Raw genomic sequence first — 20,491 nt, forward strand, 5'->3', positions numbered from 1 at the left:
AGGATATGCGATCATCGATGGGAAAAAGGTTTATCCTTGATGCATGGTACGGTTCACAACTTTGATTTAAAAATGAATCACGCGTTTTCCAAGTTGACGTTCTTCTGTTTTATGGGCTGTTGAATAGACTAAAAAATGACTCATTGATATGAGTAAATAGCCCAAGTTTTTGACTGAAACATTGGGAGGTTTGGTTGAGCCCTAATATACTTTGGACAGTATTACTCATTATTGCTCTTTTGTTATTTCAAGAGCGTTTGCATTAGGCATTATCTTTATTTGTGTTTTAGTGTTCAATGTCGGTTTTGTTTACTTCTTTAAATGTTAGGGGTTTGAAAAATATTACAAAGCGCAAGGCACTTTTTTTATTTTGTAAAGAACTTAAGGCAAATTTAATTTTTTTACAGGAAACACATTCGGGTATAGCAGATGAAAACTTTTGGAAACAGCACTGCCCTACAAAGCAAAAAGGCAGTAACTGCATTTTTGGTCAAAAATGAGTTATTATCATTTTCATGACATTCAAGGCATCCTTTGTTATGTGACAAAACATTTTATCTCAAATGTGTGTCGTTTTGGAGAAAAATGGTAGTCGTTTGTACAGTAACTGCAAAAAGCCCTCGTGAAACAAAGCATGAGTACAGTAACATCCATTACTGTGTTCTTGTTATGTTTTACCTAACAAAAAAATAACCGTGTTGCTGCGCAGTGAAGTTACTGTTGCCATGGTGAACACACACAGCTGATTTCGCGGCATCTTCACGGGTAGTGTTGTCAAAAGTACCGGTACTTCGGTACTGAATTTTTTTAAATGTGACGATACCAGCATTTCTGTAATAGGAGCTGCAGTTGCTTCTATGTTTATCTAAGTGCATATTGACGTAGCCGACATATACCACGATATAGTGTCTGTGTATAATATATTAAACCGCAAAAAGACAATTTAAACATTAACCCTGCATGTTCTGCTTGTCTCTGTGAATGAATGGCGCAGACGCGCGGTATTTACGGTACCTCTCTCTCTCTCTCTCTCTCTCTCTCTCTCACACACACACACACACATACACACACACACACACACACAAGCATGAGTGACGCTCGTGCTGTTTTCAGTCTCTGCTGCCTCACGATATGATGGCATGATGAAATTCATATCCAGAGCCGCTCTGAGAGTCACTTCATGAGCATTTTACCGTTTAATTTGAGAAAAACTATCGTCATATCATACACACACAGAAACTCAAAGGTCTTCACGAAAAATGTGATAAAAATAAAATAAAATAAAAGTTCGGTTTAACTTGAAGGAATTGACAGAAATAATTATATTAGGCTACTGTACAGTAGATTTAGCCACGTCTCCATGTATTAAAAATACTACTACTACTACTAAAAATAATGTGTTCATAGAAGGTTGCTTAATTTTCACTTGATTTTTTTATAAGCAATATTTACGTTTAAACAGCATGTAGCCTTCAATGCTTATGTATTATTTACTTATGATCACCGTCATAAATATTTTTTTTTCCCAAACAGTTAAATAAAATAGAAAAATTTCAACAGATTTTGCTGTGGTACCGAAATTGGTACCGAGAACCGTAAAATTTATCGGTACCGACTACTGGAATTTTGGTATCGAGACATAGGCCTACTCACGGGACGGTTTTAACATTTGCGATTTCACCCTTCTAACTTCACACAAATTAGAAACACGTAGGCAAAATGATTTTGTTTTGCTCCAAAGAAAAGTTGTTTTGCAGTGCTTTAACATTAATGTGATTTGTAGGTATAGCAGATACTACATTACAGATACAGAAACACCCCCAGACACACATTAATCTAATACTCACACATAATAATGTGGTCCTTTTTAAAATAAATGGTCCCCATTTGGACCTTGATACAGCTTAGCAATGTGCGACTTTAAGCAGCCGTTTCAGCACCAGAACAGCTTCCGGGTGGAAAATATTTACCTAAAATGGTCAAATTAGTTTGGGATTGGTATATCCATGTTCAGGAAAACAAATGGTTCCAATTAATTCAAATACAGTGTATCTAACACACCCAGAGCCCAAGTTGTGGCAAAATAGTTTTTGGAGAATCTGTAGTTACTGCTTTTTTCCTTGGTATGGTGCCACGATTTTAGTAAGTAATACAAAGCAAGAATACAGTAACTGCAAAATAGGGGTAAAATATCAAATTAAATATGAGGATTGATATGTACAAAGAATAAGCTAACATAAAGTAACAAAACAGCCACATGTCCAATAATCTACCTACAACTACTTAGGCTGGATGACAGGATAACTTTAAAGTCATTTTTCTCAGTTCTGCACTCTGCGTAGTTACTGCCTTTTTGCTTTGTAGGGCAGAGCAGTGGGGGGATAATGTTTTATATTCTCATGGTACTAATTATTCGGCAGGTGTTATGACACTTTGTAACAGGTTTACAGGAAAAGTAATTAGTCACGTAGGAGATAAGGATGGCCACTGGCTGATTGCAGCTATTGAAATATGTGACCAAAAAATTATTGTGCTTTCAATATACGGATATAATAACAAAGTGAACAACAGAAGTATGTTAGAGAAACTGGGTAGGCTAGTGACAGAGTGGAAAGCTGTTCATGTGACAGATAATGTTATTATAGGAGGTGATTTTAACATTGCTCCAAATTCTTGGTTGGATAGGCTACCTCCTAGAGGCCAACCCGAAAACAACGAAGTACTACACAATTTTTGTATTGAAACGAATACTTTTGATTATTGGCGATTGAATAACCCTACAAATTTAGAATATACATGGATTAGTGCTTCAAACGGGAACCAACGGTCAAGGCTAGATTACTGGTTAATCTCACATTCAATAAGTAACAATGTTCAGAAATGTGAGATTATTACATCTCCGCTCACCGACCATTGTTTAATAAGTTTATCCTTGATTGTAACAAAACAATCACGCTCTTCAGGCAATATATGGAAACTAAATAATAGACTATTATCAAATGATGGTTTTTGCAAACAAATAAAATAACTTTGTTTAAAAGTAAAAGGAATGGATATGTCAAATAAAGGGAAGTGGGAATGGTTTAAATTTGAAACAAAGAGGTTGGCAATTGAAACGGGGAAAAGCATGTCAAAAACAAGTAAATCAAAACAGAAAGAAATACTGAAAAGGATTAACATACTTTGTGGTAAAACTAATGCTTCAGAGGAAGAACTAACTGAGTTGATCTCCCTCCAAAAACAGCTTGATGAAATTTATCTAGAAAAAGCAAGTGGAGCCTTTGTACGATCCAGGGCTAGATGGATCGAAGAAGGTGAGAAAAGCACAACATATTTCTATGGCTTAGAAAAATCTAGGCAGTCTAAAAAAAGAATCTGCAAATTAACAAGAAATGACACAGTCATAGAAGACCCTAGCCAAATACAGGAGGAAGTTCAACTCTTTTACTCTGACCTGTATAGCTCAAATTTCCACGAGGAGGACTGTGAATCCTTTTTTACTCTGATTAAGAATAATATTAAAAGGATTGGGGAGAATGACAAAAAAAGGTTAGAAGGAAAAATAAATCTGCAGGAAATAGAAAATGCCCTGAAAAAAATGAAAAATGGAAAGTCACCTGGAATTGATGGGTTGACCTCTGAATTTTTTTTTTTTTTTTGGGAAGATATTAAAGAATTGTTATTAAATGCATTTATCGAGTGTATACAAGAAGGATGTCTTACTCCAACAATGAGAACTGGTATAATAACCCTACTTCCCAAACCAAAAAAAGATATAACAAACTTAGACAATTGGAGGCCTATTACGTTGCTCTGCAACGATTATAAGTTATTAGCATTAATATATGCAGAGAGATTGAAAACAGTAATTGATAAAATAGTAGATGAAACTCAATCTGCATTTATAAAAGGCAGAAGTATACATAATAATGTGAGATTAATATTGGACATGATGGACTATCGGTCTATTTTGGAATCGGAAAGCCTGATTTTATTTATAGATTATTTTAAAGCTTTCGATTCTTTAGAACACGATTTTTTATTTTCTACATTAGAAAATTTTGGATTTGACAAAAAATTTTGTTCAGTGATCAAAATGTTATATACTGATATTTACAGTTATGTCTCCTTAAACCCAGGACTAACACCTAGAATAAATATAACTTGCGGAATAAAACAAGGATGTCCAATTTGTCCCAAGTTGTTCATCTTATGTACACAGCTACTAGCATATCTGATATTAAATCATCAAAATTTTCAGGGTATACATTTTTTTGATTACGAATTTCGCCTCAGTCAGTTTGCAGACGACACTGTCTTCTTCCTTAGGGATAAATCTATGGTTAGTAATGCATTGCAAATAATTTATATTTTTTCCAAAGCTTCAGGGCTTCGTTTAAATATGAAAAAGTGTGAATTACTTGCGTTATATGACTGTATAGATACAGAAATAATGTCAATTCCTGTTAAAAAAGAAGTTAAATATCTTGGAGTTAAGATGGTTAAAGATGAAAAACAAAGAGAGGAAATTAATATGAAAGAAAAAATTGATCAAATACAAGGATCCTTAAACCACTGGCTTAGTAGAGATCTTTCCATTTTTGGGCGTAACCTATTGTCCAAGGCTGAGGGTATATCCAAACTGATCTATCCATGCCAATCTCTTTACATTGCTCCAAAAAATCTCAGTTGGTTAAAGAATATAATAGGAGGGGAATCAAAACAGTGGATTGGAGGCAATGTTAGGAACATTTAAAATAAAGTGGTTGAAGGAGTTTTTATTGAAGCCGGATTCAATATGGTTTCACATTCCAAAAAGTATTTTCAAGAGGTTCGGTGGGTTAAACTTTTTTTTGAAATGTGACTTTGAAATTTCTAAAATACCTTTTAAATTATCTGACTTTCATAAACAAGTTTTGTATCATTGGAAGATGGTATTTACCCATAACTTTACCCCTCATTGTGCCACCTTATGGAATAATAGAGTAATTGTTTCGAACAAAAAGTCTCTGTTCAACCAACTTTGGTTTGATCAAGGCATTATCTTTGTACATGACATTTTAGATATAAATGGTGAAATCTTACAGTTACAAGATTTTAAAAACAAATTTAATAATATTCAATGTTCTCTTAAAGAATATAGGAAAATCTGTAAATCTATCCCAGTGAATTTGATACAGCTGATAAAAAATACAATTATTTTTTCTAAGGTCCAAATTAAACTTCCAAACTTAACGATAGGAGAATTAAACATTACGGACACAAAATGTGACAACAAATATTTAAATAAAGCTTTCAAAGGATATTTACATCATGATTATGACAGGAAGATCAAACTTAAAATATTAGATAATCCAACAATTGTAGGAAAACATTGGAAATTTATAAAATGGCCAATTGCACCCAAAGTAAAAGAAATGCAATTTAAAATTCTTAACAACTACTATCCATCTGCTGAGACACTGAGGGGTAGATTTGGCTTTGAAGTTGACCCTTGTGACTTTTGTCATGAAAATCCAGAACGAACAGAACATTTATTCTTCCTTTGCTCAATTAGTAGGAATTTTTGGCAAGATGTCCATAGCTGGTTGAATAATAAAATTAGGGAACTTGAACAATTTTCAGTCGAAGATATTCTTATTTATAATTCTAAACTGACGGGAGACACTTCACTTTTGATTAACCTTATCATCATTATGGGTAAATACCACATTCACAAAAATAAATGGAAAAAACAATTGCCAAATGTAAACTGTTTTAAAAATGAACTTCGTATGTTATTTTCCTCCTTGAACCTTGTTAAAGATTCCAAACAAACTGTAGAAGCTATTTGTTTTGCTGCAGAAATGTTTTTGATCCTGTAACACATATTATTTATTTGAGAACAAAGCCTTATTTATTTATTTATTATTAAAAAAAATAATTATTAAATAATATAAAAAAAAATTATAAAATAATATTTTTCATTGTTAATTTAGTATTTTGTTGATGCCTTGCCTGTTTTCTTTTGCTGTTGTCTCCACGAGAGTTTGTAATAAAAAAAAATAATAAAAAAAAGAACAGGTGCAGAGCGGCATCCTGGCAGAAAACAGCCATCCAACCTGTTGGGCATGGGCTCCTCGGGCATAGCCCAGTCAAGGCCGAGGTCCTCCACGGCCTTCGTGAGGAGGCGGAGAAGCTCAGCGTCGACAGAGACCCTTACGCTGGACCCCTGTGTCGATGGGGCGGGGTCAGGGATGGAACCCGACAATTCCTCGCTCCTGGACGCGAGGAGAGAGCAGCTGTCGTCCTCCACAACATCCCCTTCCATCCCCTCGGCCGCCGCGGGGCGCTGGCCGTTAAGGAAGGAGACAGGGGACTCCGAGAAGGAGGCTCATGGGGACGCCGCCGGCGAGTGCTCCTTCACCAAAGCTTCTGGTGGCCTTTGTGAGTGGCGCTTCTTACGGCGCGGCCCAACAGAAGGCATGGGAGAGCCGGACTTGATGACGAACAAAGCCTGTCGAGCCCGCAGTGTCGAAAGAGGTAATGACTCGCATTCACGGCAGCCGCCGTTGGCGAGCGCGTGGTCCGCGTGTTCTTTACCCAGGCAGGAAGCGCACAGCACGTGGCGGTCACCGTCGCTGAGGACGGCTCTGCACGAGCCGCAGAACATGGGAGGCATTTAGAAATGCCTGGCTCTTTTAGAGAGAGAACGTTTAGAGAGAATCATATAAAGAGAAACGTGTGTGTCGCAGCGGCGAACACACACGGAGCAGTGAAAGGATATAGGCGCCGGATAGGGCAGCAGGTACGGCGAGTGAAGGCGGCGAATACCGCTGATTGTGCTGTTCGACAGCGCAGCTTCTTCTCTCAGAGATCCAGCGAAGTGGTCACTTGCTGAAAGGAGACGAAATCATTGTGCAACCTGGGCGATGGGTATTTATAGGCTAAGGCCACACCCATCTTGGCGGGCCATGACGAAAGCGCGAGGCGAGCCTCTCATTGGCGCTGACGTCATGTCTGACGCACTGATAGGTTACAGCAGTTGCCGCAGAGCAGCCAATTGGCGCGCAAGCTGTCTCGCCTAGGATAATTTTTTGCTTCAGTATTCTCGAGAAAAGGAGTTTTCCCATAGTGTAAGCTAAACTTGCGCAACACGAGAGTACTCTCGTAAGAGAAACACGGAGCTCAACCGCGACACATCTGCCGCAGCATCTCCACAGCAGCGCGCGTCCATTATAAACCTGAAGTTGCACAGACCACGGATGGCGCGCTGCTCATCTCTCTGTTTTTACAGCGATTGATTCCTGCTGGTTCCATAATGAGACTGGCGCGGCCAGAGACATTTTGGGCGCTGCGGCATATTAAATATTTTATAAATAGTTTTTCTGCGTGAGAAATACAATGTGTGGCGAGAGAGCGTGACAAAAGACCGAAATGAGTGACTGTCACGTGACACTTGAGAGCCCTGACTGCACTGTAGCAGTTACTATTACACTGTTTAATCTGCAAGCTAGCTAGCCTGCTAAAAAAACCCAAGCTTACATTAGCTACTGCTACTATTCCCCACCAATTCACAAGCACAAGAGAAAAAGTATTTTGTACTTACATTTAATACCCCTGGAACTCAATGGAAGTTGATTGAAGATGGCATAGTTGGTAGTGTTGTTATAACCAGTCAACTGAACCAACAATCTTTTCACAAAACTGACAAAACCTTGTCAAACTGTCAAAATCCATCAACATTCCGTGCATGAGCTACTTTCTGACATTCTAACTGAAAGTGGGTGAATATCAAAATACATGATAGAAACATTTTGTTAAACCATTTACAAGTGTTATGTTGACAACACTATTGAAACAATTACTTTTTATTACAACTGTACATGAATAAAAAGGACTAATAGGGTATTCTATTTGTCCATTCTATTGGCTCATTCTATTTTGAAGACTTGTACTGGCTGCACAAGTCTAATTTAAGGCTCTCACAAATAAATAGTATGGGTATATTATACATATTCTGATTTATCAGAGTGCCTTGAGTATTGAAGTTGTTGAGTTTTGTGTCTGTGGTGTTCTTTCATGCCACAGGGATAAAAGAAAGCATACAGTTTAGGCGGAAATTGTGAAAAAATGTGTGTTATTTCTGGTTTAAAGAAGTCATGTGACCTCTGTGTTTGTCAGACAGATTCAGTACTGGGCTTAAATGAAAGCCTAAAAGGTCCCCTTTCCAACGATACCAAGCATCATATTATAGAATATTGACAATATCCCTAGCATGAGCCTAAACCAGATATACACCAGATTTCAAAAACGGAATTTATTTTAGGGGGTTAGTAACTTCATAAGCTGAAAAAAGTGATTTCGCTCCCACCCCTGCACTGCTATCGTGATTTTTCTAATACTAGGGGTGTATACCTTGCCAAAAATCACTATGAGACTTTGTCCACCCAGATGATACCGATGGACCAAATTTGGGGCCCTGGCTCATGGACTAAAGGCAGAGTACAGTAACTTTAAAATAGTGGTCAAAAGTCGAGTTTGAGCTCAAGATTTTTTTATGTATATAATTTTCATTACTAAAACATCCATTTGCCAGATATCCAGTGTCCTACCTACAATTAATTTGGCGGGACAACTAAAAATCTTTAAAGTCATTTTTTCTCAGTTCCACACTAGCAAGTTAAGGTCTTTTGCCTTTGTAGGGCAGTATAAACCTGAAATAGTCCGGCTATGAATAACCCACTTCTAGCCAAAATAACCTTGTTGTTTTGCCAAAATAACTTGTGAGATGTATGATATTCCATCATGTAGGGGTTTGGTTTAATTTCTTCACTCATTTCATTTCTTTGTTATCTAATTGTTGTCTAGTCTATTCTTGGGCTATGGTTTAGACATCTATTAAATTTAAACTGGCAGCCCAAATTTTTTGCCTTGTTTTAGCCTAGATGTCTGGGCTGTGTTTGGATGGCTATTAGACATCTTTTAAACGCAAAATTGCTTGCTGGTTGTGTATGTGTATGCACCTTGAGTCCAAGTCAATTTTCTCTCTGTGGGCAGTATAAGTGTATTTCAGTCATTCACCATAAACATGCATTTGTTTCAAATGCCATTTGCTCATGTAGTAGTAATATAGATATAAGTAGTATTTTAATTGATGTAATAGATTCTATAAACAGCTTTAAATGACTGCACAACCTGAATTGTCTATGCACTCTCTCGCTAGACCGGAAATCCAACATGGCCATATGCAACTAGCCTAATATCATGTAAGAAACTTTTTGACTTATATATATAATCAAGCTGCTCTGACAAACCGTCTTTTCTCCTTATTTTATATTTCCTTTTAAATAAAACAATTTGACAAAAATAAACATATGGAGGTAAACCTGCAAAGGAGGCAAAACATATACAAGTCAGTATGACAAATAAATTAATCAACAGTGCTATTTTAAAGCAAACAAATGGATGATTATGATGATGATGATATGTTTACAGAGGTGAACCCCATAATTATAAAGTAGTGTGAAATCTGAATTCACAATTTTAAACCATAATAATATAAAACTATTTATTTTGTGTTTCTCTTCCCATGATGGCATTTTTAGTGTTTCTTTCTGGATGTAAAAGGATGATGAAGCACTTTGGGGCAAATATGGATACCAGTAATCCAAAACTAGAAGCTAAAATGGCAAATATCTCCACAGCCACTGCATATTTCCCTGGTGAGCTCACATATGCTGGAACAAATGCAATCCACACAGCACAGAAGATTAGCATGCTAAAAGTTATGAACTTTGCTTCATTAAAATTGTCGGGAAGATTTCTCGCCAGGAAGGCTAAAAGGAAGCTTACTGCTGCCAACAGTCCAATGTATGCCAGCAGCATAGAAAATCCAGCCACTGAGCCAATAGAACATTCATATACTATTTTAGAGCGGATGGACTGGTTGTTTTTATGGGGTGTTGGAGAGGCAGTTGATAGCCAGACTGCACATATTACAACCTGGAGGGCTGTCAGGACCAGAACTGTGCATCTTTGTTGAACTGCTCCAAACCATTTAATAGCTCCTTTGCCTTCTGGTCGAGATGACTTGAACACTGCTATTACCACCATAGTCTTGACCAGGATGCTGGAGATGCACAGGACAAAACTTATGCCAAACACAGCATGTCTTAACTGACATGTCCACAACTGCGGCCGGCCAATGAAAAGCAGCACACATAGGAAACACATTTTCAATGACAACAGCAGCAGGAAGCTGAGCTCTGAATTGTTGGCTCGTACTATGGGAGTGTTTCGGTGATGAGCGAAGATAACCATCACAAGAGCGCAGATACAGGTGCCAAGCAAAGAAGCAGTGGTCAGAGAGATGCCCAAAGGATCATCAAAGGACAGAAACTCTACTTCTTTAGGGACACACTGATCCTTATCTGGATTGGACCAGAACTCATCTGGGCACACTATGCACTCAATAGCATCTGTAAATAAGAAAAAAGAGAGAAGGTGCAAATTGAAGAGGAAATAACTTTCAAATTATATTCAGATTTTGCCAACAATAGTCTACTCACCTGTTGTATTAGAAATCTCTCCATCTCTGCATGGCAGGCAGTCAAAACAGCAGACAGGAAGACCCTTCCTCCTGGCTTGCCTGGTGCCTGGGGGGCAGCTCTCACTGCACACAGACCTTGGGGGCTGACAGAGACATCATCTTCTATTTCCAGTCTTTCCATTTAATTATTCAATTGTTTTAGCATAGCTTTGACTAGTATTCAGACTACATATATGCAAAAACGATGACAATAACATGTAATGTTTATTACATTTTTTGTCTCAAAGTTCCAAAATATTGCATCCTCATCCAGTGTGAGCACCATCTCTGTTGCCACCCCTTTATTTACTACACCAACCGTGTAAATCCTTATTGATCCATCAGAGCTCGGCTGCCAGTTTAGCACATCATAGATAGGCAGAGCATCTCCATTCTTATCAAATGACACATGATCCCCAAAGCCAGTGGTGAAGTTCACTTTCTGTAGATAGTGAACCAGCTGTACAGTTTGTAGACAGAGCAATTGTTGAATTAATATACATATACATACATGTTAATAAACACATAATAACATATTTAGATTTTCCACCTTCAGCTTTTCTATATGCCTGAAGAAAATCTGCACTATACCTGTGGTTCTTACCTGCCAGGGTTTCAGGTTAATTATGTCGGCACATCTGTTCCCACTGAATGGTCCTCTCCCCTCATCACACTGCATCAGGTTGTGAAGCGCATGTGCTAGAGCATAAACTGCCTTATAGACATTATAAGCTGCTCTCAACCCTGAAACATCAGTGTATGGTGTGTTTGTTGTGCTCAGATCCTCCTGTCCTGTACACACCTTTTTCACTTGCTCCCCATCTATCACTCTTCCCCCATTTCCAAAACTACACCTGAACATGTTCTCCCAGAAAATCTTCACTATATTATTTCTTTGATCATTGCTGGGACGGAAACGTAGCAGAAAGTCATGAAGACCCTCAATCTCTCCACGTCTGATAGCAATGCCCAGTGTGCCCCCCAGGAAGGACATGAAACGTGGAGTGTGATATACAGGTGAGGTAGACCAAGCTTCACTTGCAATCCACTGCCGGTCTGTCATGTTTTGCAACACGATCTCATCCATCAAAGGTATCAGAAAGGATGAAGTAGAAAAAACAACCACCACTCTTGCTGTAGAAGCCTGAATAACCCCCGTTATATGTTGAATGTCTCTGTGGTTGTTATCATGTGGAAGGATTTCAGAAAAAGCAACACAATGCCCAAACAGCTGCATTTCCTGCTGAAATGACTGAGCAGCGTAGATGCCATAGTCGTCATCACTGTAGACAAGACCAACCCAGGTCCATCCAAAATGTCTCAAGATCTGAACCATAGCCCGCACCTGGAAGGCATCGCTGGGGATCGTTCTGAAGAAAGAGGGGTACTTCTTTCTGTCACTCAAACAAGAGCAAGTGGCGTAGTGACTAACCTAATTAGTAAAGAAAAATGGAGAGAGAGGAGAAGACATGAGACAGAGAAATAGAGTGAAGTAGGGCTGGGCGATATTGCCAAAATAACATATCTTGGTGTTTTTAGGCTGAATGGCGATTTTCTACTCTTTTTTTTCTATTTGGATAATTTTTTTTTTAAATCATCCTGCTTAATGCTGTCCTACAATCAATGTTTATATTGGAGTCTATGAAAAAAAATAAAAAATACAGTTAATGTAGCTATGTAGGCTATGCTATATTTAAAAGTGTTAAAACCACATTACATTCTAACATTGTAACAACAACATTACAACCCAAAAACAAAAATAATGCCTTTTAAAGCAGACTTTAAATTCAATGAACTTAAAATGAAAATAAATAAAAACAAAAGCACAGACTAAATGTTAACAGAAGAGCATACATTCACTAATCTAAACTTTATTAGCTTATTAGTTATATGAAAATAAATTAGTAACTATATTAGTCTACATTTGATTACCCCATTACAATACTGATCATAAATCCACTTACTTCTAGGTTTAAAATTCTATATATGGCATATTTAGTGCCCAAAAAAAAATCACATTTTTTTAAAATGTATCTATATTTTTTGTCAGAATTATTGCGCTCCTATTCTAATCAGCTCTGTCTGTTTTGCGCGCAAACTGAGGACATATGGCTAAAAACACAAAATGAAATGTAACCTTAAGAGTGCAAAAATAAGCACATAGTATATTTTTACTTTTTTCATCCCATCTTACTATTGGTACTCGAAACAGCCCTAGAACATTGGAAATTGCAATGGAGGGAGTTGAACTTGGATCCCCTACAATCCCAATCACAGGAGGGGGGCCAGTGCAGTTTAGGCTTGAGAAGGACTCCTTTGTCCCACTAGCCAGAGATATGGCAGCCCGAAACGCTATTCCTAGTCTCACACAGTTGTCATAAAGATGGTAACCAAGAGTTATGTTAGGCAGCAGGTTTGGATTTTTATTGATCTCATTCACTGCAAAAGCCATGGTCTGTGCCTGCTGGAAGATTTCCACATTAAATCTAAGAAGAAAAAGTTAAATTAATTATGACATGAAGTGATATTAAAGAGATCAATAATTAAAAGATTAATTATTACATGCATTAATGCATAGAAAATACATTTGAGATCAAGAATCACTCACAAAGCCCTCATATTGCATATTGTGCATACTTGGTTACATTTACAGTGGTTTCAATATAGATTTGACAAGGCAGAACTACTGCTGTCAATGCATCATGTGAGCAAGTTAGCTGAGGTAAAAGAGGGCAACAAGATCATAACATTCACATTTTTTTAAATATTTATTATTATTATTTTAAAACCTGTATCTTTGTCTGTATATATATATATATATATATATATATATATATATATATATATATATATATATATATATATATATATATATATATATATATATATATTGTTTTGTAGTCATTCTGGCCCCTGACTCACTTTTCACAGTATGGTGGTGCTGGCTCGGTTCTGAAGCTCAGCTCTGGGAACACTGTGAAAAAGTGAACATGAAACAAGCCTCCAAGTATAACATCTCCATCCTGGTACATTCCATTCAATTTGAAGCGTCCCTGGAGCTGACAGGTACCAGATCTGAGGATTGAAGCTGCAGAGATACAGTTAAATGACAGGTATAGAGAAATATACAGAGTTATCCACATCTCTCTCTCTCTCTCTCTCTCTGAACCCCTCACCCCTCACCCACTCTACTAATTCTACTAATTTACCCACACAGTTACTCATTTATGATGAAGGTTGTATGGGGTGTAGCTTTAAAAGAGCAGGTGATGCCAACTTGGCATCCCTCAAGAAAAGAAAAAAGAAAAAAAGGATGTCACTCTCCCAACATAGACAACAGTACTGATGAATAAAGGACATTTTTTGCATGCACAGTAAATTGCTGTTCAGAGAGATTGTCTAAAGGCTTTTAAAAAAAAATGAGCAGGTAAATTATTTGGCTTACACTAAGGATCAATTATATCTACTTATCCAGTTTTTTTCTTCTTCTTTTTTTTTTTTTTTTTTTTTTTTTTTTTCAGAATGTCATGTAGATGTCAGTTATGCATTTGACTGTGACAAAAACAAACTGTGGTGGTACCATGGTAAAGTGATGCTATCAAGTAAGGTATGAGGAATGTTATTTATCAACTGTTCCCCTCATTACCCTGTATGGTTAGGTTTAGGATTGAAGGTTGGGGTTAGGATCAGGCATTCAGTTAGAAGCCACAAAAAGACCCAGTCATAATCTGGCAAGGAGTCAACAATTAACACCGGAGCATAACACCGGAAATGCTCGTTAGGGCCCTTCTTGAGGTTAAGGGAGTGAGGGTTACACACACTGTACAGACAGGTCATAAACATAAGCAAAATTTGAATTACTATTACTATTATTCATACAATAATTTTAAATTATGGCAATATTATTATGCTAGGTGTTTGTGTTGTTGTTGTTAAATTGATCCTATTTCCACTGTACTTGACCACAAGGCCCCCTAAAGCACACAGCCCTTGTGATGGTTCTAATAACAACACAACGCAATTAATCACAAAATCTACTCATAGGATTTTACGACCAGCACAGGATGACTTGTTTGGTTTAACACAGATACACTATATTGCCAAAAGTATTGGGACACCCCTCCAAATCATTGAATTCAGGTGTTCCAATCACTTCCATGGCCACAGTTGTATAAAATCAAGCACCTAGGCATGCAGACTGCTTCTACAAACATTTGTGAAAGAATAGGTCACTCTCAGGAGCGCAGTGTATTCAAGCGTGGTACCGTGATAGGTTGACACCTGTGCAGTAAGTCCATTTGTGAAATTTCCTCACTACTAAATATTCCACGGTCAACTGTTAGTGATTGTATAACAAAGTGGAAGCAATTGGGAACAACAGCAACTCAGCAACGAAGTGGTGGGCCACGTAAAATCACAGTGCGGGGCCCGCGCATGCTGAGGCGCACAGTGCGCAGAAGTCGCTACAGACCTCCAAACTTTGTGTGGCCTTTAGATTGGCTCAAGAACAGTGCGTAGAGAGCTTCATGGAATGGGTTTCCATGGCCAAGCCGCTGCATCCAAGCCTTCCATCACCAACTGCAATGCAAAGCGTTGGATTTACGTGTTCTCTGGAGTGACGAATCGCGCTTCTCTGTTTGGCAATCTGATGGACGAGTCTGGGACGGGCGGTTGCCAGGAGAATGGTACTTGCCTGACTGTATTGTGCCAAGTGTAAAGTTTGGTGAAAGGGGGATTATGGTGTGGGGTTGTTTTTCAGGGGTTGGGTTTGGCCCCTTAATTCCAGTGAAAGGAACTCTTAATGCTTCAGCATACCAAGACATTTTGGACAATTTCATGCTCCCAACTTTTTAGGAACAGTTTGGGGATGGCCCCTTCCTGTTCCAACATGACTGCGCACCAGTGCACAAAGCAAGGTCCATAAAGACATGAATGAGCAGGTTTGGTGTGGAGCAACTTAACTGGCCTGCACAGAGTCCTGACTTCAACCTGATAGAACACCTTTGGGATGAATTAGAGTGGAGAATGCGAGCCAGGCCTTCTCGTCCAACATCAGTGCCTGACCTCACAAATGCGCTTCTAGAAGAATGGTCATAAAAAATTTCCATAAACACACTCCTAAAGTCAAGTCAAGTCATCTTCATTTATATAGCGCTTTTAACAATGTAGATTGTCTCAAAGCAGCTTTACAGAGATAAGCGTATAATTTAAGGTAACAGAGATTGTTTCGGCTTTACAGCAGAGTTAAGTTATTTCCATCTAAAGTTAGTTTTAATTGATTTGGTTCCGTCGCAATGATCATTTGTTATTAAATTAGGGGCCGCTAAGACGACACCATTCTCTCTACACAGACTTTAAACGCGAACCTGTGAGAAACGCTGATGGAGAATGGGTTAGTTATGTGCGTTAGAATATACGCAGGTTTGGAATTCCCTACAAGCCAAGCCTAAACAAAATACTTGTCTTTCCTTATAAATTTTGATAAGGAATTTTATTTTATTTGTTGCTTTGGGGTAGGACCGCAAGACGAATTTTCCCGACAACGCCTTATCTGTAGAGTGGTAGTGGGATCCTCCATAGGGAGAGACTAGTTGGCACTTCAGCACTGCGTTGTCATCGGTCCAGGTGAAGGTCCTTCGTCAGATCTGGATACGGCCTGGATCCGGCAGGCTGCAGGAAAAACCTTGGGATAAACACAGACACTAAAATTAGCGTAGATGCCATTCTTCTCATGATGTAACGAGTACATCAGGATTTTTGGGAAGTGTTCCCGGTTCCGGCTGACCTAATCTATGCAGCATAACATTAAATTATAGAAGTCTATAATGTATTATGTGAAAGCTAGGTCAAAGAGATGTGTCTTTAATCTGGCTTTGAACTGACAGAGTGTGTCTGCTTCCCGGACAATGGTAGGAAGACTGTTCCAGAGTTTTGGTGCTAAATAGGAAAAGGATCTACCGCCAGCAATGGATTTTGATATTCTAGGTATAATCAACTGGCCGGAATTTTGAGATCGTAATAGACGTGACGGACTATAATGCGTTAAGAGCTCGCTCAAGTACTGCGGAGCTAAACCATTCAGTGCTTTGTAAGTAATCAGCAATATTTTAAAATTTATGTGATGTTTAATAGGGAGCCAGTGCAGTTTTGACAGAACTGGGCTAATATGGTCATACTTCCTGGTTCTGGTAAGAACTCGAGCTGCTGCGTTTTGGACCAGCTGTAGTTTGTTTATTAAGCGTGCAGGGCAACCACCCAGTAGAGCATTACAATAATCTAGCCTTGAGGTCATGAACGCATGAACTAATTGTTCCGCATTTGTCAATGAGAGCATATGACGTAATTTAGATATATTTTTAAGATGGAAAAATGCAGTTTTACAGATACTAGACACGTGACTTTCAAATGAAAGATTGGTATCAAAGAGCACACCCAGGTTCCTAACCGACGACGAAGACTTAACCCTTTCACACGTAAGTTTAAAATATTCTGGCTGACCCCCCAGCGTGAGTTTTTCAAGGCAACCGTTATTTAGAACGTGTCACTTTATGGTTTCCATGGTGACGCGTCATTGCTTGTCACGTGACACACCGCAGCAACAACAGAGCTGAATGAATGATGATTTGCTTTTATGTCATTTTTCCTTTTTTATTCAAAATATTCACAAATTTGTTAGATATGTCATGAATTATCTGATATTCCGATTGTCAAATATATGCAAGTGGAAGTGTTTTGTTGTTTAAAACACCTTTATAACGATCGCGTTAGTTGAGCTGTATGCGCGATGGGCGCCGCCATCTTAGTTTGTGCCGCAGACGCAGTTCAGAGAATCAGATCTGTTGGATTTACAACACGTGAATTCATCCACTTCTCCCGAAGTACATGAAAGTAAGTGGCCGGTGAACTGGGAGAAGAATAGAGTAAACTTTAAAGTTACTTACACAATGTGTATCTTATATGAATAAAACGTGTCTAATTATAATGGAAAGGATTATTATTGCCTCTTCCTTTGACATCAGTGTGTATTTTACAAACTCTAAATGTATTGTTTTTTTAGTACTTATATGTCTGAAACCTAAAATAAACATTATGTGGTTGAAAACACTGAAAAGTTGTGATATATGACAGCTCTGAGCGCGCCTGTCTCTGGCTCAGCGCCAGCCAACGCGCGAAAGCATATTTGAATTTAGCAGTTGATCACGTGATGCACTGACCGTTCTAATCACACCGGTGTGATCGTACGCTCCAGGGACCAGCCTAGACTGATCACACCGGTGTGATCGTACGTGCGAAAGGGTTAACAGAGCAGCCATCGAGTGTTAGACAGTATTCTAGATTATTACGTGAGGAAGTTTTTTGTCCAATAATTAGAAACTCTGTTTTTTCAGAATTTAGAAGTAGGAAATTACAAGTCATCCAATTTTTTATATCCGCTATGCATTCCGTTAATTTTGTGAATTGATAAGTTTCGTTAGGTTTTGAAGAAATATAGAGCTGAGTATCGTCAGCATAACAGTGAAAGCTAATTCCATGTTTCCTAATGATATCTCCTAAGGGTAGCATGTACAGAGTGAACAGCAGCGGTCCTAGTACTGAGCCTTGTGGTACGCCATACTGAACTTGTGATCGATGAGACATCTCATCATTTACTGCTACAAACTGATAACGGTCAGATAAGTATGATTTAAACCATGCTAGTGCATTTCCTGTAATGCCAACATAATGTTCTAATCTATTTAAAAGAACGTTGTGGTCGATGGTGTCAAATGCAGCGCTAAGATCGAGTAACACTAATAGAGAGATACAACCACGATCGGATGATAAGAGCAAATCATTTGTGACTCTAACGAGAGCTGTTTCGGTACTATGGTACGGTCTAAATCCGGACTGGAAATCCTCGCAGATATCATTTCTTTCAAGAAAGGAACACAGTTGTGAGGATACTGCCTTTTCTAATATCTTTGACAGAAAAGGTAGATTCGAGATCGGCCTGTAATTGACTAATTCTGAAGGATCAAGTTGCGTTTTTTTAACAAGCGGTTTAATCAAAGCCAGCTTAAAGTTTTTTGGTACGTATCCTAGAGACAAAGACGAATTAATGATATTAAGAAGAGGATCTATGACCTCTGGAAGTATTTCTTTCAGTAGCTTAGTCGGTATAGGGTCTAACATACATGTTGTAGATTTAGATGATTTAATGAGTTTAGTAAATTCTTCCTCTCCTATAGCAACGAATGAATCAAATTTTTCCTCAGGGAGACTACAATGCACTGCCTGATGCGATACTGTAGTAGACGGTTGCATAGTTATAATTTTGTCCCTGATATTATCAATCTTATAAGTGAAGAAGTTCATAAAGTCATTACTGCTGTGTTGCTTGGAAACTTCGGTGCTTGAAGTTTTATTTTTCGTTAGTTTAGCCACCGTTTCAAATAAATACCTAGGATTATGTTTATTTTCTTCTAATAGGGTTGAAAAATAAGCAGATCTAGCAGCTTTTAAAGCCTCTCTGTAAGTAATTGAGCTCTCTTTCCATGAAATGCGAAATACCTCTAGTTTTGTTTTCTTCCAGTTGCGCTCCATTTTTCTGGCTGCTCTCTTAAGGGCCCGAGTGTGCTCGTTGTACCACGGCGTTGGACTATTTTCTTTAATCTTCTTTAAGCGCAACGGAGCAACTGTGTCTAAAGTGCTGGAAAAGAGAGGGTTAAACGTTTCTGTTGTAATATCTAGTTCTTCTAAGCTATCTGAGATGCTGAGATGATGAAACTGATTAGGAAGATTATTAATAAAGCAATCTTTAGTAGCAGAAGTGATAGGTCTCACATATTTGAAACACGGAGTCGGCTTTGCAGCCTTGGCTAAATGCAAATTACACGAGACTAGATAATGATCTGAGATGTCATCGCTCTGCTGCAGAATTTCAACGGCATCCACATCTATTCCGTGTGATAATATTAGATCTAGAGTATGATTACGACGATGAGTAGGTCCTGACACGTGTTGTCTAACTCCAATTGAATTTACAATGTCTTTAAATGCCAATCCCAATGCATCTTTTTCATTATCGATGTGTATATTAAAATCACCAACAATTAGTACTTTATCTGCAGTCAATATTAATTCTGATAGAAAGTCCGCAAATTCTTTGATAAAGTCTGTATGGTGCCCTGGTAGCCTGTATACAGTAGCCAGCACAAATCTCAAACGTGATTTATCGTTTACACTATATATTTTTACATTAAGCACCAATGCTTCAAAAGAATTATATTTAAAACTTGATTTCTTAGTGGTTTTGAAACTATTACTATAGATTACAGCAACACCACCCCCTTTGCGTTTCAGACGAGGCTCATGTTTATAACAGTAATCTTGCGGGGTTGATTCATTTAAAGTAATGTAATCGTTTGGTTTTAGCCAGGTTTCTGTCAAACACAGCACATCTAGGTTATTATCTGAAATCATATCATTAACAATGAGTGCTTTTGAAGTAAGCGATCGAATATTCAGCAACCCAAGCTTTAGCATTTGCTCATCTGTATTATAGCTGTTTTTTATTTGTTGAACATCAATTAAATTTTTAACCTTAGTTGGGTTTAAACGTTTTTTGGATTTCCAAATTCGGGGAACAGACACAGTCTCTATATGATGATAGCTAGGTGAAAGAGGCTCTATGTGATGGGATTTATCTGACCTTGGTGACGCGAGGCCGCTAGCAGACGGTCGGTTTAACCAGTCTGTCTGCTTCCTGACCTGAGCCCCAGATTGTCATGTTTGAGCTCTAAGACTATGAGCCATATTACTAGAGAGAAGAGCAGCACCATCCCAGGAGGGATGAATACCATCTCTTTTCAACAGGTCAGGTTTGCCCCAAAAACTTTTCCAATTGTCTATGAATTCTATATTATTAAGCGGACACCACTT

The 20,491-nt window shown here is 38.2% G+C and overlaps 1 protein-coding gene across 1 annotated transcript; it reads right to left on the reverse strand.

The window, feature by feature from the left end:
* Positions 1 to 9,546: 9,546 nt before the first annotated feature.
* On the reverse strand, positions 9,547 to 13,638 carry LOC308695074 (extracellular calcium-sensing receptor-like; the record flags this gene model as incomplete). The annotated part of the gene is made up of 6 exons (XM_081373011.1): positions 13,493 to 13,638; positions 12,765 to 13,056; positions 11,175 to 12,002; positions 10,803 to 11,012; positions 10,551 to 10,674; positions 9,547 to 10,460 (listed from the first exon to the last, which is right to left on the reverse strand). The coding sequence occupies exons 1-6, from the start codon at positions 13,600 to 13,602 to the stop codon at positions 9,547 to 9,549; spliced, it is 2,478 nt and encodes an 825-aa protein (XP_081229137.1). The 5' UTR covers positions 13,603 to 13,638.
* Between the last annotated feature and the right edge of the window lie 6,853 nt (positions 13,639 to 20,491).

This window comes from Scardinius erythrophthalmus (genome assembly GCF_964197995.2).
Source record: "Scardinius erythrophthalmus genome assembly, chromosome: 8".
In the NCBI taxonomy this organism is placed as follows: domain Eukaryota; kingdom Metazoa; phylum Chordata; class Actinopteri; order Cypriniformes; family Leuciscidae; genus Scardinius; species Scardinius erythrophthalmus.